Consider the following 27,259-nt stretch of genomic DNA (forward strand, 5'->3'; position numbering starts at 1 on the left):
AGGAGGAGCAGTGAAGAAGGTGCAGCACGGCCGTCTGCTGCTATCTTCTGGTGAAGATGACAAACAGCAGCGGAGAGGTAGAGAAGGAGGAGGAGGAGGAGGAGGAGGAGCGGAGCAGCCATGTTAGAGAAACCGTTGATGACGAGGAACTGGTGCATTTAGACAGCGTGCACGCTGGAGTGTCCAACAGCACAGTAACAATCAGCATAAGATTAAACTGATACTGGTTTAGTCATCTGTATTGGAACGGATACACATTAAAATATATAAAACAAAATATTATTATACAAAATAAATATAATTGCCACTTACATCATCACACAATTTCATGTCACAAACTGAGGACCTTAAAGCTCCTCCTAACAACCATAAATATAGATTCTGTATATTGAATTATTAATTTAACACTTACAAAGTGGACTTTTGTTTTGATAAATGACTTGTGTAGTTTGAAAAACAGGATGTTGATTGTTCTTCATATTTGTGGTCCAATTCAGTTGAGGTCAAATGGGCGACACTCATCCCCATTCACAATAACATCACAGGTTAATTAATGAGGAGTGTGTTGCACGTGCACAGAAACATCTGCACGAGCTGAAACAAAGCCAAGCGCTGGCAGAATTTTTAATAATAGATAACGACATCAAAGAAGCTGCATGTGAAAATCCTTTCCACAGAGTAAATTACAGTTTCATTTGCTCAGCTGACACAGAGAGACGCTCTGGGTCATAAATATTTTCTCAATCTGAAAGAAGGGTGCGGGGGGGGGGGGGGGGGGGGGGCGTTGTTACCAAAATGGAGTCGGAGTAAAAGACCGCCTCCAGACAGACGGTTTTTATTCCCTCTTTTTGATCCACCGCTGAACGTTTCAGCACTCAAACTGTGGCTTTCCTTCAGTGTGACAAACAGGTTTGTTGGTTTTTTTTTTGCAGTGAGGATGTTGGCAGGTTAAGAAGGGAGTTGAGGGTGTTTATTTATTCATTATTTGTTTATTCCTTCATTTAGTCAAGGGTGCAGTGTACGGAATGACATTGAATTTGAATTTTCAGTCTTTAAAATCTCTCTGCAATACTCGCTATGCAGCGGCGATGGCGGTTGTTATTGTATTGCGCAACTACAATAAACGCATGAAATCTTCTGGGTAAATGGAAAGAGGCAGACGGAGACACGTCGTATATGAAAACACTTTATTAAGATTGCACACACATTAATATAGTGACAATACAAAGAGGCTTCGAAGGAATGAGGAGGTCACTCGCTGGACGCTGCTGGTCTTTATTTCTTCTTGCTCGTCAGAGCCTCCGCTGCAGCCGCTGCGGCCGCTGCTGCGTCAGCTTTCAGCTTCTCTTCCCGCTGCTCCAGGAAAACTCTGTACTCCTCAGCCGACAGACTGGACGGACGCAAACATTGTGTATCAGGCCAAGGCAAAACATTTTCCCGCCTTTAATTATCCGGTTAAAAGTTTGATCATGGCTGCTTATGGAGCAACTCTGACACAACATTTATTGGATTTTTGCCCTCATTCAGAAGGCAGACCAATGGCTGTATCGTCATCATCATCATTGTGATTATCACCATTCACAGACTCACAGTGCATGACTTCATTTCTAGACGGACTAATTAAAATCTGAACCGCAACAAGATATTATTCATCTGGCCGACTGCACATTCATCCTCCGGGGACAAATACGTTTGCCCGATAGAAGTCAAATAAAAGATTCTCTGCTTCAATGATGATTCCGCATTTCAAAGACCCCAATTTATCTGGGTTTTTATTCCTCACTGTATGAATGTATCCATATGAGAAAAAACACCTCTTTTACACTTAAGTGTGTGGTTTTCACTGTGTGTGCCATTGACAGTGAGTTTTGTTTTTGCTTATTGTATTTTGTTTTGTTGAAATTTTGTTGCTTATTATATTCAAAAGCTAATTTAAACATATTGTGTTTGTTTATCGTACAGTTTGCTCATTAGTTGGGCTTATTATATGTGTTGGCAAACAAGTTATTATTAACACTATCGTTGTCGTTATTATATTCCTTCTTAACTCTGCTTATTAAATTTATTCTTTATGTGTTTACAATAGAAAAGTGCCATTAAAAGCTAAATGACCAAAAGGATTGATCAGTTGTGCAGTTGTTGTACAGTTGAGCACTTTTTAAAGGTTACAGTGTCTTTCATCACATCCTCACGCCACGACAGTGGTTCTCAAACTTTCTCTGTCACGTCCCACCTTGGAAGAACATTTTTCATGCCCCCCCACCCCCAAATTTGGGGCTAGAAGCCCTAAATTTGACATGGCTGTGTCTTGAGGGATCCCGATGAACCTGCAAGTGGCCCCATGTCTCTAGGACAAAGTTGACTTTTGACCCCATAGACTTGCATGGCATTAGGGTTAGCGATAAGGCTGGAATTAGGGTTAGGGTTAGGGTTACTGCTGGAATTAGGGTTAGGGTTTCGGGGTTCCTCATGGGCTAGAAGCCCCAAATTTGACGTGGCTGTGTCTTGAGGGATCCCAATGAACCTGCAAGTGGCCCCATGTCTCTAGGACAAAGTTGACTTTTGACCCCATAGACTTGCATGGCACACAAGGTCTTCCTTTATTGTACTCGCTATTTTGTCATCTAGGCTGACCTCTAGTGGCTGTATAGAGAAGCAGCAGTAGCAGCTGCAGGTGACAGCAGGATAATCATCCACTTGCTGTTCGCGTCCCTGCTCTTCAGTTTAAGCTTTAAAGTCTGCTTGGATCAAGGGCATTCATTTGAAGAACCATAAACAACAGAAGCAGCTCCTGCTGGCGTGCACACCGCTCAGGTTCACGTCAAGTGAGCTCAGACAGAAAAAGCACTTACTCGTTGACAACCTTGATGCCCAGCGACCGGGCCGAGCCGATGATGCTCTTGACCACCGTTTCCAGCGGCGTGTTCCTCATTTTGAAGCACTCGTCCTGGGCTTTGACCTGGGCAATCTCATACACGGCCCTTACAGACACAATCCCTGCTGTCTCGTGGCCTTTTGCACATAAAAGAGAGGGAGGATGAGGACAAAGCAGGGAAGGCATGGCCGTCCTTTACAGGCTCGGTGTGTATTGAGAATCAGAGGCTGAAACGAGGCTGGACATCACTTAGAGCACCAAAGGTGGAAATTCTGAATTCTCTTTCCTCTGAAAAGAGCATTTCCTGCTGCTGCAGTTCCCCCACGTCATGAATATAACATCAATCACAGCAGAGCTCAAACTGCGACCATGGAGAGATGTGTGTCCTTTACAGGAGGGGCTCGCCCGGATAGAAACTGGAGCGAGAGCAGACGCATCGCTGCAGCAGAACATCTCACCTGTCTTTCCGGCCCCTTTGGCGATGCCAGCTGCCTGCTTGAGGAAGTAGGCGACTGTGGGCTGCCCGATTTTCAGGTCGTAGGTTCTGTCCGGCTGCGGGGAGCACACGAAAACATGAAATCAATAGGGCCGGCAATGAAAACACGAGCCCTGGGTGTAATCTCAGCCTGGGAAGAGGCAGCACAAAGGGCTTCCCCGCCTCACCCAGGGAGAAATGTTCAGACTTGGCACGGCTGGTGGATTTAGCGTGGCTCATCACAGTAATTCATCAAAGATCGATTTCAGATTCAGGGAGACAAAAGCACGCTTATCACTTTAATGCCCAGCAGAAATTAAAACTGTGGCCAAAGAAAACGCTTCCCCAGCTGATGTTGGAAAGCCTTTTAGCATTCATTCTGGAGTGCTAAAATGAATACACACACACACACACACACACACACACACACACACACACACACACACACACACACACACACACACACACACACACACACACACACACACACACACGTTTCGACAATGATATATTATGAAAATGCTGACGGCATTGTCACCGACTGGCAAGAAAGAAGAAATAACTTCAATTTAGGTTCTATGTTTCTTAAGAATAATATGAGTCAGTAAGAAAACAATTGTGGAACCCAGTACTTTGTGATGTCACAAAGGGCACCAATATGTCACTTTAACCTCTGGGAGCCCCTTGTTTTTGAAGCTGAAGTGTTTTGCAGGGGGGACGGTAAACTGTAATATACGACCTTTAATAATATTTACCCCAAAAGGACCGAGTAGATTAATGGCAGTGTGGGAAAAACAAAACAAAAAAAAACACCTCCTTGCTGCTGTAAACTCTCATATTCATGTGTTTGGTTTTAATTAAAGCAACTGGATGTGTCTTTTTGCCCACGAGGCCGTGTTGCAGCATAATCAAAAGCTGCACTGAGCCTAGAAGGACAGTCATTCCCGCAGACGCCCAAGTCAAAGTGTCTTATTGCATCGAAACAAGTTAAAAGGAAAAACAGCAGCTGGTTAGCGAAGCTGGGGTGAATACAAATGAACAGCGCCGCGCTCTCCAGCGCCGTCACATTTGCAGTCTGTGCTTTTGACAGGAATGATTTTTATCAGTTTTGAGGATCAGGTCTTTGGGTTTGTGCTAATCAGAGGCCACATTTTTCTTTTCTCGTCTTCGGCCGCTCTCATTTCACAGACACGATTAGAATAAAACAACCTCTGCCAAATGTTTCCGCTACACCTCCCCTGTTTGTTGTAATACGAGAATGTTTGGGCCAAAACCCAACTTGACAGATGTGAGCACTTCTGCTTTTTGTGACTGAAAATATATTTATGTATTCATGAAACAGTGATGTAAGAGTGAAGAGCAGGGACTGAGTTTGTAAAATCCTCTTGTATAAAGTATGAACGCTGATAGAAAGGAGAAGAGGTAGTGGAGTCGATGTGCGTGAGGGTTTTTCAACATTTTGTACCTCTCTGCATATTCACATGTGTCACTGCACATCTGCTCCCCGGCCTCATTGGCTCACTCTTTCCATCTTCGCCTCGGGGCAGAAATAAAAATAATCTCCTCTGTCACACGGAGCCTCTCTGACCCCTTCCCTTTAATTCCAGATTCACTGCGCCGCAGCCTACCGCACGACCTATTCACTAAAATCTGACACGCGCTGCCAATCAATAGGCCGTCTGAAGAAACAAGCGCACTCGAGATTATCTGTTATCTGTCGGAGAGAAAATTAAATAGAAGCAGAGATAGTGCAATAAACTTTTGGCTGAAGTGTGAAGATAGCGCAGAGCGGGTGATTTGTCATGAGGGGTGTTATCTAACGGCGGCAACCTTTCGACAAAGGCGATAGAATTTTTCTTCACGTACAGAAGAGTTATTAGGTACAAAAGAGTGTGCCTTAGATGAAAAAAACGAAAGAAAAACCTGCCCTTGATTTTTGACAGGCGAAGAAAAGACAAGATGACACGCACCAAAGAAAAACTGAAGAAAAGAAGAACAGACGCTGTTCAGAAGCAGGTTAAACTCCAGTGTTATGTATTCTCATGCTGGGAGACAGATGAAAGGCGCAGCGCAGAGCTCAGCGCAAGGACAGGAAACCGAGAATGAAAGCAGCGCCGTCTTTCTGACCTTAGAAGTCAACCTGCTGCTTTAGAAACCAAGAATTATCAACGCACCACTTGTATCTTCATGCACCGACATCACCTGTTACCTGGCAACCCGCCTGTGTCATTGTAGGACATCATGCGGTACTGTAACGTGGAACGCAATGAGATGGTGTGATTGAAGTTTGGTTCATTAAAGTTTCCAATCAGATAAATCATCCTATTAATCACCCGCTGGTCACCAGAGTTTGACATTTAGAGCCAAGCATGTGCAAAAACAACTTTAGGTTCAAAGTAATGTCCAGCTGGTGGTAACCTGGGCCTGATCTTCATCTATCACCTGCTAAATGAGACATGATGGAACTATCCATCCACCCATCGAGGTCTCCGCCTGATAGCGATTGAGTGGAATTCCCCGAATGCCAAAGCGTTCCGCTAAAGTGAGACGAAAGACCTCAAAACTATTGACAGGCCTGAGGAGAGGAGCCGAGATGAGAAATGTGACTCTCGAGGGGGGGGGCAGAAAATCGGGAGCTCACATTCAGAATTAAGTGAGAGCAGCACCGGGAAGCAGTCGGAGCGTGAGGGTTGCCGCCAACAGATGGCGACAATGAGCAGCAGCAGCAGCAGCACGGCCATGCTTGTGTTCTGTCCTGTAGTGTTTTTGTGTCTTTGCATTGTGAGTGAAAGGAAAGGCTCTGAACTCTGGCTGTTGAAAAAGCAAGTGAGACGAGCGGTCGGTGCGTGTCTGACACAGTTGTTCACCGAGCATCAGGCGCAAGTCTTTTATACCATGGATAAAACATGAGCATGAGATGAATAAACATGAGCGCGCAATGAGCAGATACCTATGTAATCTGTTGAACACCTCCCCAACAGTATCTGCATTCGCTCCAGACTAGGGATGCAAATTATCCATTAATTCATTAGTCGTCAGTTGATTGACCTTATCGATCCTTTAACGATTCATTGATAAGAGGCAATTTTTCCTGACAACCTAAATTTCACAATGGAAAATAAATAAGAAACAGATTATTCAACCCTTAAATAATGTTGACAAAGTGACAAAGTTTTACATTAGAGAACAGTAGAAACACCCTGAACGTTTATCCTCTGACTTTAAGTTGACTTCTAATGGGTCACATTTTAACATTTAAACAAAAAAAAAAAAAAGTTGTTTAAAAGTAACTGTTGTAGGTATATTATGACCATCGCAGTACTTACAGGTGAATTGCTCTTTCCTGCCACTACACTGTTATAATGATATTAACTACCCGTGTAAATGTTAACTACTAAACTAATTTAATTCAATCGATTAAATTCTTGTGCACCCTACATCACAAAACTCTGGACAAAACAGTCACATTCGGAAAAAAACACCAGACGAACACACACACACACACACACACACACGCAGAAGGGAAAACAAAAAACAAACAAACAAATACATGTTAAAAAAACAAAAACAACTCACACATTTTTGGCACAATTCCTAATCACTTAAATGCACTTAACACTCCTTCACCCTCAGTCCCTCTGGGAGTTGCTTCATTAATAAATGCAAATGGCTGAGGCGTGCTTTACTGGAGCAGTATGAATAATGGAAGTGCTCTGGCAGAGTTGTATCGCTGGCAAAATTACCACAATCAGGAGTGCAAGGCGTGCCACCTCTAAAGAGGTCGGAGACGGGCTGGGAGATGCCGACGGTGGACCCACCTTCAAATGGATCTTGATGGGGAGAGGGATTCCCTCCTTCAGGTCTTTGGTTCTCTCATTGAAGTCCTTGCAGAACTGGCCGATGGGGATTCCTCTCTGGGTGGGAGATAAACACACACACACACACACACACACACACACACACACACACATAAAAATAAAGACGGGGAAAAATGATGGATGATCCTTTTAAAATGTATGAGAAGCCCGAGCTTGAGCAACACTGGAGATGTCACACTGCGTCACGCTGTGCCGGCAGAATGCAGATGGCCGCGCTGCCGTCACTCAATCACCAAAACTTCACAAAGGGACGAATATATTGTCATCGGGGGTTTTCTTTTCACACTGTATACGAGCTACATTCACACTGAAACGCACAAATGCGTGTGATTTTGTGTGTGTGTGTGTGTGTGTGTGTGTGTGTCTGGCTGGCTGTTGTTGCAGACGGATTGTTATTGTGTTTGTGTGTGTCACTCGAGCGATGACTGACTGCATGTTGGCGCTCAGAGCCAAAGAAACCAAGTGATGAATGAGCCCCCCGCGAGGCCGAGCGCAGCGAGAGCAAAATGGATGGGTGACGTTAAGTCAACAGCCAGCCGGAGCCGCTTCTGTGCACCGTCCCTCTCCCCGGCTCAAATCTGGGGCTAGAAATCTGGTTATTACTGCCGGAATTATACTGACCTTAGCCCGCCATCCTTCTCGACATAAAAAAAAAAGGCAACAGGCTGATTGAAATGTTCATTCCAGAAATGAGGGGAGGAAAATAGAGGGCATTTTTTTATGCAGCTCGCTGCCCCTTGGTGGAGCTGAGCTCGCTGATTCTAATAAGGAATCTCATGAAAAGTCACTCATCCTGAGTTGTTTCCCAATGACAGCGCGGCGGGAAGGCATTCATTTGGACTTAACGGAGCAGAAAAAGTTGCGCGCGCGCCGAAAAAAGGACCCGATGAATGCTAATGAGCCACCTGATCAGCGTGCGGCCGCCCGACGGCGTCATTGTGCAGCAAACGACTCTCATCACTCAAAATGCGCCGTTTCCACGCGACCCGCTGATGAGGAAGAGGCGACGGGGACGATTGAAATTTTAACGCGCCGCCGCCGCCGCCGTCGTCGTCGATGCGGATTGTTGTCTCTGAGCTGATGGGCGCTATTTTGAATTACAATATCCAATTAATGGAATGAAACGCGGCAGCCTTCCCCAGAGGCCTCACTAAGCTCTACCTTCCCTCCCCTCCTGCGCTTATTAATAGTAATCCCATGTCAACATCGCTACCTTCCACCGTGCCCCCCCCCCGCAGCCCCGTAAAAAACAACACAGCAAGGGTAAACAAGCGCAGTGGGAGCGATAAGGAAATTCTAATTAAATATAGATTAGAATAAAGGCTGCGATGCAGGATTGCGAATCAAAGCGAAGCCCTCAGGTACGACGCCTCGCGCATTCAGCTCCTGTCCTCTTTCCACTGCTCCTCCCGTGTTGGAGGATGATCTCTCCCCCCCGACGTGGAGGGTCCTTTCATTGCAAACAATGCTGTGAAAGGACCTCCCTGACCGTCCCGCAGATAATGCCCGATGCCTCTAAAATATGCGCCGGCACGGACTAGCAGGCATTACGCTGACGGAGAGTGGCTGCTCTTAAGACACAGCCAAACACATCACTTGGCCTTCGCTATGACCAGAGTCGCACTCAGGAAAAAAAATGGCAAATAAGAGTAAAGACTGGCGACATGGACATGACTCACTCGGTGGATGGTATCCTTGTGCTGTCAAGTGTGCGCCAGAGACAGGAAGTGCTTGTTAAATTAAGCCGTTTCCAGGCAATCTCGGCTCCTTATAATGAAGTTTTATTTTGGCCTCTGGCTGTTAGGCACGGAAACCGCAGTAATTATTGAAAGTTTAAACGTACTGTTCGCCTCAACAGCTGTCCTTCAACGTGGAGAGGTTCCACTGCGGTGGTTTGGGAGTGGTTGAAGGTTTGGCTCCGCAGACTTCCTGTGGCATTTATCAGAGGACGGGAAGAGTAACATCCAGGCCGCGGCAGCCAAATCGCTCAACCCGCTCAGTGCATCTGAGCATCTAATCATCCTCGAGTCCGAGCGGCTGGATAAATCCTCTCTCTTGCACCATGACTGATTACAGCCGTGCGCTGCTCTCCAGTATAAAATGGCTGCAGCCCATCACCCAAGGCGGGGCCTTCCGCCCCGGCCGTGGATGAGGACATTCAGCTGAGCATCTTCAAAGGACCTCGGAGATCCTGGGCACCGGGATTAAGCCCTAATCTAGCAAGATATTTCTCGCCGTCAAAACCCAGTGGCGACAGCGGTGAGTAATTGCTATATGATGCATTCGAGATCAGCAGTGCCGCGGAGCCTTATTGCTCATAATTATGGGAGCAATTAGGCATTTGCAATTAAAATCCGAGGAGTGTCTGTTTGATTTGACCCTTCCACCATATTCTCTGCAGTCTTTCTTGACACTCCCTCTGTGTTAATGTGATTGGCCTTTCAGCTTCACTAACTCTTTTTAACAAGATGTAGCACTGGCGTGGCGGGATGATGTGTGTGTGTGTGTGTGTGTGTGTGGACGGAGGGGAGGAGAGACAGTAAAGTGAAGGAGAGAGACAGCTGAGCAGTATTAAAGTTGTCAGAATGTGACCAGCCATTGCAGTCGATATTTAAACAAAGGGAGGGAGCCTCACCAAGGTGAACTGCGAGCCAAGAGCCAAAGCTGTGGCTGCAGGAGGTCCTCATGAGTATGGGTGTGTGTGTGCGCGCGCGTGTGTGTGTGTTAGTTTTCGATGTGTGTTCGTTTTCGATGTTTATGTATGAATACCTCAGCTTCGTTTCAATCTGACAAGACCATCAGCTCAAGGGTGGATGTGTGTGAATACTAAGCTGGCCCAGAGTGCTGACAGTGAGGAAGTGTTCACTGTATGCGGTCGCAGGTGTTTTCGCATTCCAAAGAGAGGAGGAGGAGGAGTAGGAGGAGGCAGAGGAGGAGGAGCGGTGGGGAGGTGGGGAAGGAGGAAGGGAGCACTGGGAGGACGGGGCGGAGACGAAGGCGCGGGAGAAATGGAGTAGGTCAAGGGAAGCAAGCGGCAAACATGCACACGGAGGAGACCTTGGGCTGGGAGGTGGGATGAATTGGCCTCTGGCACACCGAGCCGCTGACCCGGACCGGCCCGAGGCTGAGGAACGACGCCGAGGCGTCGGAGCGGAGAGAGGCTGCCGATTAATCTCCTCGGCCGTTCATTACCGCTTCCATTTTATCTAGCCTGCTGTTGGCAGTTTATGACATTCAGGCTTCTGCCGCCGCCGTGTCATAACCGTGATTGGGTTCCACGACCGATAGAGGCGGCGGCGGCAGGAGGCGAGAGTTGGAGGTGAAAGGGAGCTGGTTACATCTTGGCTCCCAAACGGTGGCGGGTGAGCCAGCAAACAGCACGGAAATAGATTAAATTCTTTGCACTTCTTCTCTGCGGTGTTGTCACCAACAGGAACTTTGCTTAAAATAGACGCCTTTACTTTTGGATACCTGGTGCCAGCAGAGGAATTTTTCTGACTGGGGTGTGGGGGTGCGGATGGGGTTGGTGGAGGGGTGTACGCACAGTGTAAGCGAGCAGGCAGGCGAAGGTGGAACAAAATGGATTGCATCTGGACAAAACATCCCATTTTCGAGTTCATTAGGTTTCCCCCCCTCGCAGTCTTGACAGTGTTTGGCTTCTTTTTTTTTCCCCTCTTTCTGCCCCTCCACATGATCGATCACGTGTGACGGCTGCAGCAGGAAAAAAACATGGGACGTGAAAACGGCGGCCGGCTGAGGCTCCCGCGTAGGGGACGGCTCAACAGACACAAAGATCGTCTGACAAGTGGTGGCGGTGGCGGTGGTGGTGGTCGGTGGGGGTAGTGGAAGTGCGGGAGAGCAGAAGAAGGACACGGGGGGGCGTTTTAACGAAGCTGCAGTTGGTCCGTGGCAACCAGAGCAAAAATTCTCGCACTGCTGCTGCTGCGGGATTGTGAGCATTTTTCAAGGCTCCGCATCGCTGGTGCCTTGTGGCAGTGCTAGGTCGCTCCCTAACACCCCCCCCCCCCCACCAGTCAGTGCACGCTTTTTCGAACTTTCTCGATCATGTCTGAAGCAGAAAGCGATGACTGCGAGGTCCTGTCGACAGCCTGTCTGCCCGGCTGCCCCCTTCACCCTCCGCTGCTGCTCTCAATCCTCTTCCTTGTATCTCTTCCCCCTCCCGCCTCGCCTGCTCCCTGTGCGCTGAAAGTGAGCCAGTGTTGCAGAATGACCTTCAGCCACACCCACGGGGAGTCACAAAATAAAAAAAATAAAAAAAAAAGGAAAAAAACACAGGGGCTCAGCAGCTGCAGGACAGAGGGGGAGAGAACAAGAGAAAACGGGAGGCAGCGGAGACAAAAAGGGTGAAAATACTGAAATACCGAAATGGGTGGGGGGTGGGGGGTCTCCCTTCTTCTCTTGAAAGGCAGCCGAGTGCAGAGCGGAATCAGACAAGAAGGATGGCTTTCCGTAGCCGAACTCGCCAGTCTGATTAAACCTCCCTGGCTGAAATTAACACAGTGAGGGAGGCAGTGGGAGGACTGAGATCACACTGGAATGCCTTCAGACACACCTGACGGAGCAGATCCTCATGGGGCCCAAGGTGACGCTGGGCACGTTCCATTCCAGAAACCACATCTGCACTTGCTGGAGGCACCAAAATTAAATTCCCAAACAGGGAAATCAGCCAGTCAGCCACTACTTTTATTCTTTTGTCAAAAAAAACTGCTTCCGAAAGATTTATTTTGGAGCAGATCTGCCTCAGAAACTCCCAATCCCTCTGTTTACGTATGCCGTAAACCGCCTGTAATGAGTTAATCTAGAAGAGAGAGAACGCCTCTTCTTGTGTGACTAAGACAGTAAGTAGACAGACGGAGGACTAATTAAAGTTGTAACATCTGCCTTCTGAGCTCCCTAAATGTGTCTAACAAGGCTTCGAGCGCCGCTCGCTCCACTTCCTCCGTCCTTATTCCAGGCGACGGAGGGTAAATAACGGCGTCGGTTGGGGCCCCCGAAAAAACAACGCTAATCTGCTGCAAGAGGGCATCGCCGTAATTAACGCCGGGCGACGAGTGCGCGGCTGAAAGCGGTCTGTCTGGGTGCTCCGTGGCGATCAACGGCGTCTTCCAGCTCCAACTTCAGCAGCTGATGGTGGAAGGGTGAGGGAGGGAGAGGGAGAGAGAGAGAGAGAGGGATGGAGGGAGGAGGCAGTGGGGAGAGTGGGAGGTCTGGGCTGGCGCACGTAACATGCGTACAAATTAACGCCACACAGCCAAACTCGGAAGGCGTGAGTGACTTCCCCCCTCCTCCGTCCTTCTTCCCCCACTTCCGTGCGGCACCACCGCCACCGCTGCTGCCGCTGCCGCTGCTGCTCAACCTTCTCCGGGCTGCGCTCTCCGCTCTCCGACGGTCTTGACGCCGATGCTCGCCGCCTCCACTTTGGGGAACGACCCCCCCCCCCCCCCCCCCCCCAACCCCACCAGCCGAAACGAGCGGACCCCCTCCCAACCACCTCCTGCACGGATCTCTCCATCCTCACTCTCGGTCCAAGCTGACAGCAGCGGGAGCCGCCGCCGACACTGCGGGAGGTGACAGACCCACAATCCGACGGCAACAAGAAAGAAGGGAAGAAAGAAAGAGGGGGGGGGAATCGTGCCACTGCAACAAAAGCGCGCAGCTGTGTGAGGGAGATTATCGCACGCGGCGCATCTGCAAGAAGGGACCGTATGTGGAGCTGCGTGCTAAAACTCGGATCCTCTGAGGGGAGAAGGCTGTGGCGATGACTTTCCCCCCTCCGGAGCCTCGGTGCGAGCCCTGTTCTGCAGCCTGACTGTGTGCACACATTCGGACCGGAGGACTTTTATCTTTTTTCCCCCTTTTAAAATCACTGCGCCCGGCTCGCCGACCGCAAAAGAGACTTTTTATCGCGGCCGACGTGGCGGAGAAGGAAACGCCACTTTGCTGCGAAGAAAAGCAAAGCAAAGAAAAGGAAGAATTGAGCCAAAGTGCCAGACGCATGGTTCGGGTAAATAGAAGCTTCACTTTATTACCGGCCGCGCATATTTCCAATGTACCTGCCGTTAATAGGGCAGTTATGAAACAGGTGTTGCAGCAGAGAAGGGCCATCGACGGCGAGACTTCAATTACCACAGGGTGCAAGTCGTCGGACAACAGCGCCTGCATGCCGGGCCAGCACATTCCCACCGATTTATTGAGAGCGAAAGGGAGAAAAGAGCAGCAAACACAAGGGGGGGGGGGGGGCTCTTAGTCCTATTACCTGACAATTCAACAGATGTTCCAGTCGTGTGGCTTAAAGCAAAGGGGGGGGGGATTTATTCGACAGTGGATTTATCAAAGGCTGCACAAAGCCTGGCTGCTTATTCATTAATGTCACTGCACAGGAGTTGCACAGATGTGGTTCTGATCCCCCTCCTTGGTGCGACACCATCGCCACCACCACCACCACCCATGGTAACTTGCGAGGGTCTCTCATCTTTGATTTGTTTAATATTTGAGGCTCCGCGAGGCCGCGGAGATAAAAAGCGCAAATCGGTACAAATGAAATTTTGCCCGTTGTTGGTTTTTCTGTGCGCCTGGAAAATGCAATCGTGTGGGTCGGGAATTTCATTTCAGAGAGGTTTTATTGGACGGCTAAGTGCAGTTGGAGAAAGAGTCGTGTGTAGTGGGGGGGGGGGGACGGACGGAAACACACGGGGCTTCACATTTCCAGAAGGAGTGCTTGATGGCTGGGAAATGAACCCGTCTTTCTCCCGCGCTCTTAAACGCCATTACTCATGCTCACGGTGAAATAGGCTACTTCACCTCGTCGACAGCCGTGTCACTTTGCCGGCGACGGGATGATTAATTTTGGCCATTATTGATAAGCTGGGTGGACACATGGGGCTTTCACGGCGGACAGAATGAATTACAGCGCGGTGGACGGCGAGTCAAAAACACCAACACAAAGTGACAGGCAGATTTCCTGGGGCCAAAACTTGAAGCGCAGGTGAGGGGAGCGAAAAGGCGCGACCTCGAGATAGCAGCGGGAAAGTTCATCCTCTGCAGAAGCCGCTCGGTGCCACACACACACACACACACACACACACACACACACACACACACACACACACACACACACACACACACACACACACACACACACACACACACACACACACACACACACACACACACACACAAACAATTTATCTTGAAACAGTCTTTCAATCTCTGGAGCGAAATCCTATTTAATTTCAAGTTAAATTCTAATCGAGTTGGAGTGTGTGAGGACACCGAGATGAGATATATTAGGGTGGCGTGTTCCACACTTCTCCTCCCACCATGGCCGCCGGCGGATTAATCAGCCGAGATCGCTTCTTTCTCCGTCTCTTTGATTCATCGGTTTCAAAACAAGCCCCGTAATGTCTGGGATATTGCAATACCCCCGGTGATGAATACATTGAGATTCATCCAGGCCAAGCTGGCCTCGCGGAATTGCGCGTCTTTCACGCAAGTGGGTGGGAGTCACTTTGTATCTGCATCCGAGTCTCTCACCCTCCGTCACTTCTCGGCCACGTCTCTCCCCCTCGGCTTATTTTTGAACCATTATTATCAGGCGGTAACACTTTATTGGGCGTGTAGACGGCCTTTATAAATCTTTCACACCCAGTCATATGCGCATTCCGCTCCCCCACATACGGTAATGCAGTCTTAGACCCCCTCGTTTGTACCCTGTGGAGCTCCTCGGTGCTTTTCAATGATTCAGACCGGCGCAGAGGAAATGGCAGCGCCCCTGTTAGTCTTACAGTAAGGGAGTTTATGAGGAGTTTTCCATCACGGAGGGATATCAATACGCACATTGCACCGACAGACATCGCAGAGGCCACAATCGCGCCGACAATCTCTCGCTCGATCACGCTCAACTGTGGCCATTACAACACATCTGAGGCGGTAATGATTTTATATTATGATGTCATTGATCCGGCAGCAGTGTTGACACCCCTGAGCGGTGCTGAGCCGACAACAGACCAGTCCAAACGCTACAGCTAAACATGATGGAGAGAGATACTGGCTCGATTGCACGGTAATGTCAACCATCGTTCCTCAAGCTGCTGCCAATAGCAAGAGTTCTCTGGACCATCTGCAGCAGAGATATGAGCGTGAGTCGCAGGAATAATCAACTTTAATGTGCAGCTGTATTAACATTACCTGCATGTATGCACCCAGATGAAAACCAAGGCGAGAGTCAAAAAACCCATCTCTAGACAAATCGCAAGTTATCAATATTCATCTGAAATGAGGGGAGGGGAATTTTGCAATTATTAAAGAGTGCGGCACAGTGTGAGAGAACACACAAGACACAACGAGGAGGAAAAGAAAAAGGCTGTGACAGGGCATCTCGCTGCGTGTGAACACTAACGTTAAACTGATTAATAATAAATAGGCCGAAGTACAAAAAGAAGAAGTAGATGTGACAACAAAAAGGAAATAAAAAAAAACAGCGAGAGCCAGGAACTTGCCCCTCCATAGGCCTTTGTGTGGCACGGAGCCTACACAGTTCAAAGAGCGGCACTGCAAAATGAGCAGAAAACATTTAACAAGCTTCCCAACGTGAGCCGCCAAAGGTAGATGCAGCTCTGGCCAAAAGATCAAGGACGCTCGTTGCCCTCCAAACGGCCAAAGTCTTCAACCATAGCAACGGGCACAAAAATATCTCACATTTGGTTTGAACTCGATTTTAGAGGAACACAAACACATCCGTGTCCAAACGCTTCGGCTTTACTGGGAGAGGCAGATGGGAGCGCCAGATTTCAACTCTTGCTCTGTGTCTTTTTATCCCCTTCAGGCATGGTGCCCACGCCCCAGGTGTGCGTATCAACCCTGGTCACGGTGAGCACGATGGCGGTGGTGGACCTCTACCTGCTGGAGCAGAGCATGCTGGGAGCACGGGGTCCCCCAGGACCCAGCGTGTGGCAGTACGCGGCCGTGTTGCTAGGTGATGTTGGCTTCCTGCTCGCGCTGCGCTTCGTGTCGGCCGGCGTGGTGTCGGAGGCGCGCTCGCCGCGGCGCGGCTTCGCCAACGCTCTCTGGTTCCTCTTCCTGTCGCTGCTCCAGCTCAAGCTCTTCTTCGTGTGCCACAACTACAGGCAGGAGCGCCGGCCGCCCGACCCGCTCGCCAGAAAGACGCTGACGCTGCTGCTCTCCATCTGCCTGCCCTCGCTCTTCCTCATCCTGACCGGGGCCGACCACATGACCCCGCAGCGCAGGAAGCAGGAGGTGAGGGGTCGGCTGCTGTGGGTGGTGGTGGACCTGCTGGACGTGCTGGACCTCCAAGCAGGATTGTGGGAAGCACAAGGAGGCGGCGCGGGCGGAGCGGCAGGGCTTATCGAGCAGCAGCAGCAGCAGCAGCAGCAGCTGCCCATCTGGGCCGAGGGCCTGGTCTTCTTCTACTGCTACGCTCTCCTGCTGCTGCTGCCGTGTGTGGCCCTCACGGAGCTCGGCTCCACCGGCCTCCCAGGACAGAGGGGAGCTCGCAAGGAGGCCTTGTACCCGTGGCTCAGCTTGGTCACCATCAACATCTTCACGCTGGCCTTGAGAGGCACAGGCATGCTGTGGTACCGGGACTCCCGCGTGTCCACCGTCTTCCTGGGGAAGAACCTGCTGGCTCTGGGCGTGAAGCTCAACTCGGCCTGGGAGAGGCACAAGCAGGAGCAAGGCGCCGTGGCGGCAGGAGCGGCTGCCGGAGTTGAGACGGTGGACTCGACGCTGCCGAGCCAGAGCTCGGGCCAGGCAGAGTGTCAGGCTCAGGGGAAGGCTCCTCCCTCTCATTACCACACCGTGTCTCGGCCTCAAAGCCACTCGCTCTCGCACGTCAGCCTGGAGCCTACTGAGACCCCCTTAGGGCCCTCCTTCATCTCCCAGGAACTTTAGGGAGGCACCGAGCACGCGGGCAGTGCACAAGAGCATGTACAAAGACGCCCAAACGTAGGTCCGACTGAGCCAACTTGCCAGCATCACATCCAATCTTGTACTTTATATTGAAATTCAGTACAAAGAAGACGGGTATAATGTGGAGACCCATTTGGCAGGCTAGAATTTCCGCACATTCTCTTGTGCCAAGAAAAACTGCATTACTGTGATTTGTGGGAGTGTGTTTCCTCCACTGAGCACTGTGAAGACTTTTTTATCAAACCGTAAGAAAAACAGTTCAAGAAAATGTGTGTTTCGGTCAAGTAATGGTTATCCTCTTCTTTACTCAGAGCACAACTGCCTGAAATGTGATGATTTTGTTGCAGTCAAACACTTGACTTTGTGGTTTAAGGGTTCTTTTGTATTAAATGTGTTTTAATGTTTTCCTACTACAACCACTAATGTTTTTTTTTTCTTTGCAGTGATGTCCCTGTGATTTGTGGTTTCCTTTCATATTCTCAGCTCAAGTGCTTATGGTCTGAAGGAAAAATAGATCAAAACTAATTTCTTTGGAAGTCACAACAACACAGAACCTTGACCTTTAGAGCAGATTCTTTTCAAAGTTTAATAGTGAACTGTCAGAGAGCAAAAGTTTAATATAGCGGGGAGATTATTTATTTTCCCCCCATCAAAACCACAGAGAGAAGATTTACCAGCCGCCCACCACTTAAAGCTCCTGCATTTTATTGTCCAAACCAAACCCATTTAGCTCTTTAAATCACAACCGCTGCTTGCATACTTCTTCTTAAATTGCTGCCAGGAGTTTATAAGACGTAAAGCCTCTCATAAACAGAAAAGTATTTGAGGGGAGAAGAATATCATAAAAATCACAATATGTACAGTCATGTTTTCTCCTCATATCACATATCTTTGATATATTATCGCAAGCCCCAAAAGTGTTGCCATTTTTCATTCAAACCAAGGGGAAACACAGGCTGATATTACTTGGATGTCTGGCAGGAAATATTAATCAGTAGGAGCGCTCGCTCTGGATATTTTGTGGTTGCAGATGAAACCTGCAGACTCATGGGCTGCACGCTCAACTGTCCCTGCCAAAAATGTGATACTTGTCTCGCCTATAAAAAATGCAGAATTTGAGCACTAACTAGGAGTTAATTTTAGGCCTTTTTAGAGCCTTGGACTACTTTGGCCCCTTGCTGGAGATTTTAGCTCCGCAAAATGTGCAAAACCTCGAGCCGCTTTTAGCTACCAATGGCGTGCAAGTAGGTTTTTTTTCACCAAACCTCTTAATCCTGTTGCCACACAAGAAACAGAACAGGTCCATTTTAGTATATTGTTTACAAAGGCAGAATACCAATGTCTGTAATCCCTTTACAATTTCAGGAACACATTCAGAATTCATGTTTCTGCCGCCTTTCCGTCGGCTGTTTCCCCCCCTCAAAACTCTCTAAGTCAATTTAAGGACGTGAAAGGGAAAAAACAAGTGTTGAGGCTGTCTAATCCCCAAATCCTTTTTTATACCTAAGATGAAAGAAACTTATAAATTATAGATTAATCTTCCGAGCAACTTTTTTTTTCCCTGAGATGTGGCTGCTTGTGCTCTGGCCACTGTTGGATAATGAGTTTAGAGCAGCAGTTAGGGAGAGTATAGCGTACGGTCAAGTGCCTTGTTTCCTCATAAAGTTACAAGCCTCTCGGTTATTGTGAGAGCGCGTGCACTGCATGCAACCATGTGGGACTTGGGACAAATTAACCATGCGTATACTGCGAACTTGGTGCACGCCTGCTGTCAGCTACACCTTAAGGGCACAGTGGGAAATAAAAAAAAGTCTTTTCATATTCGCATTCCGCTGACACTTGACTGGCTGTTGTGCTGGAGTTATTGGCAGCCTGTCCCCCCCCTACTCCAACATACCAAGCTGGTCCAATTGACTCAAGGCCAAAAGTATCAAGGGACTTTACAGGATCTTTACTTCCAAATTATATTAAGGGACATCAACGACGTCTCTGTGGGGAAAAATAATTGCGCGTTTCTGAAATGTTTTTATTGAAATGGGAAAATCATATTGAGGCTGCCCCTCCCTTTTTTTCTTATTGAACCAAGATAAAGCGTGTTCGTTGCTTCATTGAGTGGCACCTTTTTCAAAGGGCTGTCATTTATCACAATTACGCCGACGGTTCCAACAGCTTGGATCCTTTTCACAATGATCCTTGGGTGTGCTGTCACGTTGCCTGCCTGTAACGCTGGGATGGCGGGGGGCCACGTCAGGGGTTGTCATAAGTGTGTTATGTATCTTCCCGGAGAAAATGGTCTCTTTAGCTTCAGAACACACCTGTCTACCTAATTGTGGGCAGACGATCTGTCAAAGTGCAAGCGCTTCTCCGTTCTGCCTCCTCTATACTTGATTTAGAGTCTGCATCCAGCAGGATGTATTGAGACTAATGTACACACTTAGGCACAGAAAGAAAGAATTGCGGTCAATGTTTCAGCACTGGATTTGTGTCTGGCTCAGAGAGACTTGTGGGGGGAGGAAAAAAAAAGCACAGAGGGATAAACTGGAGTAGTAGTCAGTCTCCAACTGGCCTCTTTCATCTCCTCCTTGGTGCTCGGTCTACATTTTAAAACATGGGTGTACTTGCTGGCTAGCCCTATGTATTTCTTTGTTAACAAAAGCAGCACCGGTGCGGGGAGTTGGCCCTGCAAACGACGTTCTCCCTGAGATCTGCTGGACCTGGAAGTTCTACATACAGCACGCAGCGTTTTTCCTCAGCTCCCGCCGACTCTCACAACCTGCCTCTGAAGGAACAGTGGCTGAGCCGCCCCCTTATTTCCCCTCCGCTGCACTCGCTTCTTCCCCCTCCATTCGCCGCGTGCTAATTTCCCTCCCGCCTGTAATTACTCTCCTGTACCAAAGCTGTCAGTTTTCCCTTTTGTCTCGCTGCTCCTTCTTTTATTTCTCTCGTTTGTTTAAATTTGCCCCGCAGCCGACAGCCGGCCTACCTATCCGCACTTCCCCTGTCAAGGGTGGTTAGTCAAAGGTGGGGGGGATGCAGGGGGGGAAGAGGTTGGCTAAGATTAAAGGGCCAAGGCCACTGCCTGGAGCTGCTGCTGCCGCCATCTGCTATTTATTTACTGTTTGCTTCACGAGGGGCAGAGGAGCCGGGAGAGACAAATGCATGCAACATGTCCGCTTCGACAAAAAATGACATCCCACCCACCCCCCAAAATCCAGCCCAAAAGAGGCAACCTTTAAACAAACGTATGGCTTTGTTTCGCTTGGTTGAGCACTTGCTCACAAGCCATCTCACCTCATTACCCCTGATGCGGCAGCAGCTACAATATGCCTCCAGCTTACACCCACCTCGTATGGCAGAGAGCCACATTTAACCGACAGACGTCCAAATCATTCATCACGGTACACGCCGGTGGGCCCCCAAGGTTTCATTTTTTGTTGGGGAGGAGGCGGGTGGGGGGGGGACTTCAAAGTATGTTCCGTGAAGAAAGAAATGATGCGAAGCACCAAATGATATTTTCGGTGCAACAGCGGAGACAAACGTGCGCCGGCGCAGGGCTCAGATGTCAGGATGACCCGAGGCTGAAACAGCAGCGCCGGTCAGCTCGCTGATGCCCAAGTTTACAGCTGAAATATGACATGAAGACGATAGGAAAGGAATCGCTCACTCGAAATTAAAATGCCATGCCATCTTGCCCCTCTTTACTCCAAACTTGGCTAGAAAAAAAATGGTCAGAGAATATCCACAGCAGCCTCCTGACCATTAGTGAATTCACACAAGCTTCACTTCCATCAACATGTAAACTAATTTGCCACATGATCGTGCAGAATGAGCTATTTTGGCTAAAAGATATGGTGCCAATATCGCATTTGGGGACAAATTTGACAGGCAAGTGTCCTGCAGTATGGAGACATGGTATGTTTCCATCTGCTGTTTCTTTAAATGTGGTACTACTAGGCAGGAATCGGGTTCCAATTAGCAATTACTTTTGTTGTCGACTGATCTATCCATTATTTTTCAGTTACTCAATTAGCCGTGATTATCTTCTTTATTTTCACCAACCTATTTTGGACTTCTGTTTAACCTAGCTTTCTTAAATCTTCACACCTGTTTTATACTGTTGCACTCTGAAAGCATACCTTTTTAAACAATTATATAAAAAATAATGACACACAAAGCGTTGTCTGTGACATACTATAGTTCTGTCTCTCAACGTAAAATATCATAGGTATATTAATTAACAAACGGGTCTGTAATTTACTAATTGCTGTCATAAAGTACGAACTATCGTTCACTAATCACGCTTGTTCCATGATTTTCCGACGTGCGAAAAAACGTGTTATAATAGGCTGATGATTAATCAACAAATAAGCATGTCACGTCAAAAAAATATCCGCCCTGGACTTTTTTTTGTGAACAACGGTGCATGATGACACATCGACTCTGGAACGCTAGGTGAGCTTCGCGGAGTTTGCACCTAATGTGTTCTGTTGCTTCATTTTCTCTGAAATAATCCTAAAGTTTAGAAACTTTGGGTCGGAGTTTTCTAGCCTTTTCAGTGAAGAAGCCGTTCTTCTTCTCCTCTGTCTTTTGCAGGATCTAAACAACGAACGACACCACCCTCAGCGCTCAGTACTGCACTGCAGGTATCAATGAGCATTTAGAAACCGGAGTGCGGTTTTAATAATGGAGCAACTTAGAATAACAATAACGCGACGGCTCAACGCTGAAATGTCAGCGTCGACGACTTTATGCTGTTGACATAATCATTGCAGCCCCAGTTCCAATGGCTGGAATCTTTTCCTTCACAAAAGGCTCCGTGGATTATAACATAATCAGCAGGGCCTCAATCATCACACAGGTGCGCAGTAAATGTGTGAAATCTCAACTGATTCACTGAGTCAATGTCTTTAACGGAAAATGCATTCTTTGATTTAATGATTGCTTAGTTCATTTTTCTTTACTTTTCCTTCAAGCTGAGAGCTTCTGGTTTAAATTCCCAGGGTGTTCAGTTGACAGGCAGCACAGCAGCTCCACTGGGATTTGAAGAATTTAAGCTTCTTTCCTTTTCAAATTAAAAGAAAACAGCTCAGTGAATCTTAAAAGCCAGTGTAGTCAGAGTTTCCATCAGTGCCTGTAAAAACTGATATAATATATGTAGTCACCGATGAGGGGTCCAGTCACATGATGCAACAACGCTTCACATGAAGCTCAAAATGAATAAAAGATAAAGCCTGAAAAGTTCTCAATTCTGAAATAGAGTCATTATAAATGTGACAGGAAAGATTATTTATTCAATCAAGACAGTTTGTCCCTGCAAGAAGGAACTGATGAAAACTCCTGCAGGTGCAGAGGCTGGAAAGTAATTTTCAACCCTTCCAGTGAGTGACAACTCTCCAGTCCAGCAGAGGACGTTGTGCTCAGATCTTTTACTTCAGTTAAAATAATGACACAGCTTTGGGGAGAGGCTGTGTTTTTCTGTCTGAGGAATGTACGCCGGTGTCATTCTTTTAAAATGAAAAGCAAAAGAAAGGAGGATGAAATACAGCCGCCCGAAAACTGAACCAGTCCTTTTGAAAAAGACTCCAACGACCCCAACACTCTCTGGGAAATGCATTGTGGCTACTTCGTGGTGGTGGCTATTTTCTGATATGTTAACTGAACATAAATAATAGATCAAATGAAAGTGATTTAATTGGTAGAGCAAAGTATTCATGTGCAATTAACAAAACTAAATACAGCAAAGAAAATCAAATCAAAACAGAGATATTCATTTTCCCCACATTGCACTGCTAAGATATTTAAATGAATTGTTAAAATTTCAGGACCATTAACAACCCCTCAGAGGAGTCATGAAACCAAAAACAAGAAGTAACGGGCACGTTCAGTTCTATGAAAGGGATCCATTAATACTAATCACGTACTGCTGATTTAATGGGAGTCTTTTATACATAATTTAACACGTCTGTGTCTCGAACAGAATATCTGAATGGCGAATGTGCTGCTGGAGGTAAAAATGAGGCAAACAAAGAAAGACGAGGAACTGAAGACAAAACTGACAAACCCGCTAAAGCCGTTAAAGAAAAGAGCCTACCACTATAGAAGCTGTCACACCTCACTCTTCTTCTCCGTGGAACGGAAAGTGAGCCGTTCGCTAAAAGGACCCCTAAAAATATCTCAGGCATCCACTGATGCCGGCAGATTGGTACTTGTGTCACAGTGACAGGCCTCAGAAAATACTATGCGTTGGAGAGGATTGTTCCAAACTATGTCTGCTATTGGAAGCTGTCACTGGGAGTAGTGCCTGTGTCAAATCGTTTCAAAATTTGCCCACGGTTTTGTCACAAGCCCTCCGACACAGCACATACCACACATTAATTCCTTACTCCTATCTTTTTCATCTTTTACTCATTCGTCTGAGAAAACAGTACTGCTGATCAGTTAATTAGCTGGCAGATAAAACATCGCTCTGAGGTTCCTCCAGTCCTTAAACTCACCGCAGACAAACAGGGAGAAACCTTTTCTGACATATTGAATAAAGAACAGCTCATCGCCAGTAGTCAGCAGTAGTCAAGGGCAGAGCAGGTTTGAAAAAGAAAAAGTAGTCAGGGAGTTAAAAAAAACAACAACAACGACGACGACGACGACGATCCAGCTTGCCAAAAAGTGCTTTCAATGATATAAAACACAGGAACAGAGGGAGATTCCCTGCCGCACCATTCATCAGCTCACAGTTGTGTGATGTGACCTGTGTACAAATGTACACAAAGTTGCAGCTGGAGAGGTTGCAGCCATTGTGTTTGGATCAAAGTGTATTTGTCTGCACGCACACACACACACACACACACACACACACACACACACACACACACACACACACACACACACACACACACACACACACACACACACACACACACACACACACGGGTATTTATTTGGATTCCAACAGGTCACTGCATCAGTTAGTGTCACGACCAACAAATTACTCTCCCTGGGCAGGGAGGCACGGAAAACGGGTTCATGTTGTGCATATCATTTGGAGTAGTAATGAGCTGGGTTTGCGTAAATGTGGCCTACAGAAGGTTCCTCTAATGTTTGCCTCTCCTTTTCAAAGAGCTCCTCTACAGGCACTTCAACAGATGGAAATGAAAAGCAGATCCAAAGTATTTTACACCGGTTCAGTGGTTGAAATCATGTCAGAAATGTTGTTGGTTTCCTCAAGAAACACACACACGCACATAATATACACCAAACTCTGCCATATTAGTTTGCTACAGTAATCACATTTAGATAAGCGTCAAACTGAAGCGACATTTTTAGCCGAGCGACGGAACAAGCTTCCCTGAGTGAAGCTGGAGGGGCGGCGCGATTAAGCAGCGCTTTAAAACCGAGCAGAGTTTCTTAAAATCAATTACCCACAAAGGTGGCGAACGGGAAAGAGCGCTTTAAAAACATGCTTCATAGCTTTTCAACTCTTGGCAGGGGGGAGAAGCCTCTGCCAAGGATAGTGTATTTTAAGGATGGGCTGAGATTACAGTGCGCGCCCTCCTCTTTGTAGCAGCAAAAAGGAAAAAATGTCTGGATGTTGCCAAAATGTATGAATCACCTCCATATTCATGAAAGTTACAGTCAAACATCAAGGCAGAGACTCTGACTGAAGCCCGCCAACGATACTTCCTAAACCTTATAAGGGATGAGGTGAATTTGTTCCCAGTTGCCTTTTTTGGCATAATTAATATTTAAATAAACATTAGAGAATTATTGGCCACCTGATCAATAGCTTTGGTCTCGGCAATAACAAGAGAGAAGAGCGTCAGACTCTGCTGCCGCCTGGTCCCTCATGGTGTCCACCAGCCAGTCAATAACTGTGTCTATCTTCTGATCACTGATGGGGAAGGAGAAAAATTCCAGGAGTTTATAGAGATTTTTTTTTTATTTTTTTGTTTCAATCAGCTGCCTGACACAGTGGCGGGGGCGGAAAAAAATAAAATAAAAAAAAAAAATCGAGCCTATCAAAGTCAATTTCTCAGCGTCAGTTAAAAGGCTAAAAGGCTCTGAAGTGAATCTCAAGATTTTGATAGCGTTTGAAAACAGAGAGACTGATGTCAGAACTGGACAGAAGGAAGTTCCATGGATGCAAAAAAAAAAAAAAAATACAAAGAAAATAAAAAATAGCTGTTCCAAACCACAGGGTTTTTGTGAAAGAGCCAGTTAGTGAGTTCATTTTATAACGGCTGGAAATGAAAATGAAACGGCATCGTTAATTAATGAATAACAGTTTGGTTCCAGCTTCTAAAAATGTGATAAGTGGCGTTTGAGCTTTATCTGCTTTTCAACAAGGGGTTTTTGAAGGCGGCTCTCTGGAGGCTGGGACTGTGTGATTAACATTTTGGGTCTGGACAAAATCAAAAGCTGACTAATCAACATGCTCATCAGTAAATTAATTACTGTAAACATCGGACCACTTCACACGCGGTGCGTGCGAGTCATGAATGTGACAAGATAAATTGTGGGAAAAAAAAAAATCACATTATGTTAACGTGTTTACAATAACTGGCGACCGTAAACACCGTTAGTGTTCACGTTGTGCAGCTGCCGACATCGTTCAGAATGGATCTATGATATACTGCCACCATTACTGCTGATGTCAAAAAAGAGAAATGTGATTTTTTTTTTTTCTGACACTTGCCCTTTTCCTCCCCTATAATATAAATAATGTGGGTCCTTTTTTCAGCCAATTTGCTTCACTTTTCCATTTTCCTCCACGAGTCTCGCCATCAACCCACGAGGACGGAAGAACTGTGCGAAAATTTATCTGGTTTACAAGCGCTCGACAGCATCCGAGGCTGATGAGCACTGTCCATTAAGCTCATTTGTATGTATGGAGAGCGCAGAGTGTCTCCTCCATAGTGAAAGCACAATCAGACGGCTGAATGGCCATTAAACAGAGAACAGATTGTGACTTTATGGCAGGTCTTTACATAAATTTAACCAGAAAGACTTAAAAACGATGCACTTTTGTGATTTAACTTGTAAAAAAAAAAAAAGAATGCACGCCGCTTCGGTTTTCGTATCTGCTTAATATCTTGGTGTACTGCCCTACCGATTTATTTATTTATGTGCTGGCAAGTACAAAACTTTCTGTAGTTGGAAAGAAATCAGAAATGCTGAAGTGGTGCACCACTGAAATAAATAAATAAATAAATAAATAAATAAACAAATACGCAAAGACCTTTGCCGTTCCTCCGAAGCAGCGCAATACAGGCAGGAGTTTAACACAAAATAATTTGAGAGAAGCTATTCTCTGGTTTTATCCCACTTCATCTGGGGGCAGAGAAGGAGGAGAGAGGGTAATGCGCGAGGAGCGCTTGGGGTGGGTGGATGTTTTAGTGTCACTGGGTGAGATACTGCAAAGAAAATATTCCCAGACGGAGCTTGAGTCAGGAAGCCACCTGCACAAAGGAGCTGTTCGACTAGAATAAGAATAGGAATATGAATGAGTCCGAGGGAGGGAGGGAGCGGCTGAGGAGGAGGAGGAGGAGAGGCACAATAAGACGACTGAGGCAAGAGATGAGAGTTGATTGGCAAAAAGAAAATGGGGGAGAAAGGAGGGACGAGGTTTGCTGGCACTTAATGAGAGCAGCGTGCAGAAGGTCAGTTAATAAAACGAAGCACCGCTCCCGCAATTAACGTAATCGTCCTGATTACTCGGAGCGAGCAGATGGAACAAGAAAAGGAATCAGCGGTAAATTACCTGTCCCAGGACGGGGCCGAGGGGAGGGCCGGGGGCCGCTTGTCCCGACCTCACGGTGGCCCGGATCACATTGGCCAAATCAAGCTTCTTCACAGCTTTGGCTGCTTTGGAGATCTTGGACATCTCGGGGAATCTTCAACTGTGGCTCCGAGTCAAGCGAGAATCCATCCACTGAAAATCAACCAAAACAAACAGACAAACAAATCAGTTTTTCTTTTCTTAACGGGAAAAACTGCATTCAAATCCGATCCGATTTTTAAAATGTCATAGATTCTAATCAATAGCTACGCCTGCGGGCACTTTTTTTTCCCATTCAACCACGTGAGAAT

The 27,259-nt window shown here is 47.2% G+C and overlaps 2 protein-coding genes across 2 annotated transcripts; one reads left to right on the plus strand and one right to left on the minus strand.

Moving 5' to 3' along the window:
- Positions 1 to 1,173: 1,173 nt before the first annotated feature.
- On the minus strand, positions 1,174 to 27,105 carry mrpl11 (mitochondrial ribosomal protein L11). Its single transcript, XM_076046615.1, has 5 exons — positions 26,931 to 27,105; positions 7,169 to 7,264; positions 3,334 to 3,427; positions 2,853 to 3,012; positions 1,174 to 1,390 (listed from the first exon to the last, which is right to left on the minus strand). Exons 1-5 carry the CDS (start codon positions 27,051 to 27,053, stop codon positions 1,276 to 1,278), a joined length of 588 nt encoding a protein of 195 aa, XP_075902730.1. The 5' UTR covers positions 27,054 to 27,105; the 3' UTR covers positions 1,174 to 1,275.
- tmem265 (transmembrane protein 265) lies at positions 11,699 to 17,586 on the plus strand. Its single transcript, XM_076046668.1, has 2 exons — positions 11,699 to 13,253; positions 16,074 to 17,586. Exon 2 carries the CDS (start codon positions 16,076 to 16,078, stop codon positions 17,156 to 17,158), a length of 1,083 nt encoding a protein of 360 aa, XP_075902783.1. The 5' UTR covers positions 11,699 to 13,253; positions 16,074 to 16,075; the 3' UTR covers positions 17,159 to 17,586.
- Positions 27,106 to 27,259: the final 154 nt, after the last annotated feature.

The sequence above is a fragment of the Nelusetta ayraudi genome, unplaced genomic scaffold (assembly GCF_046127955.1).
Source record: "Nelusetta ayraudi isolate G7.1 ecotype Tasmania unplaced genomic scaffold, CSIRO-AGI_Nayr_v1 ptg000090l, whole genome shotgun sequence".
In the NCBI taxonomy this organism is placed as follows: Eukaryota; Metazoa; Chordata; class Actinopteri; order Tetraodontiformes; family Monacanthidae; genus Nelusetta; species Nelusetta ayraudi.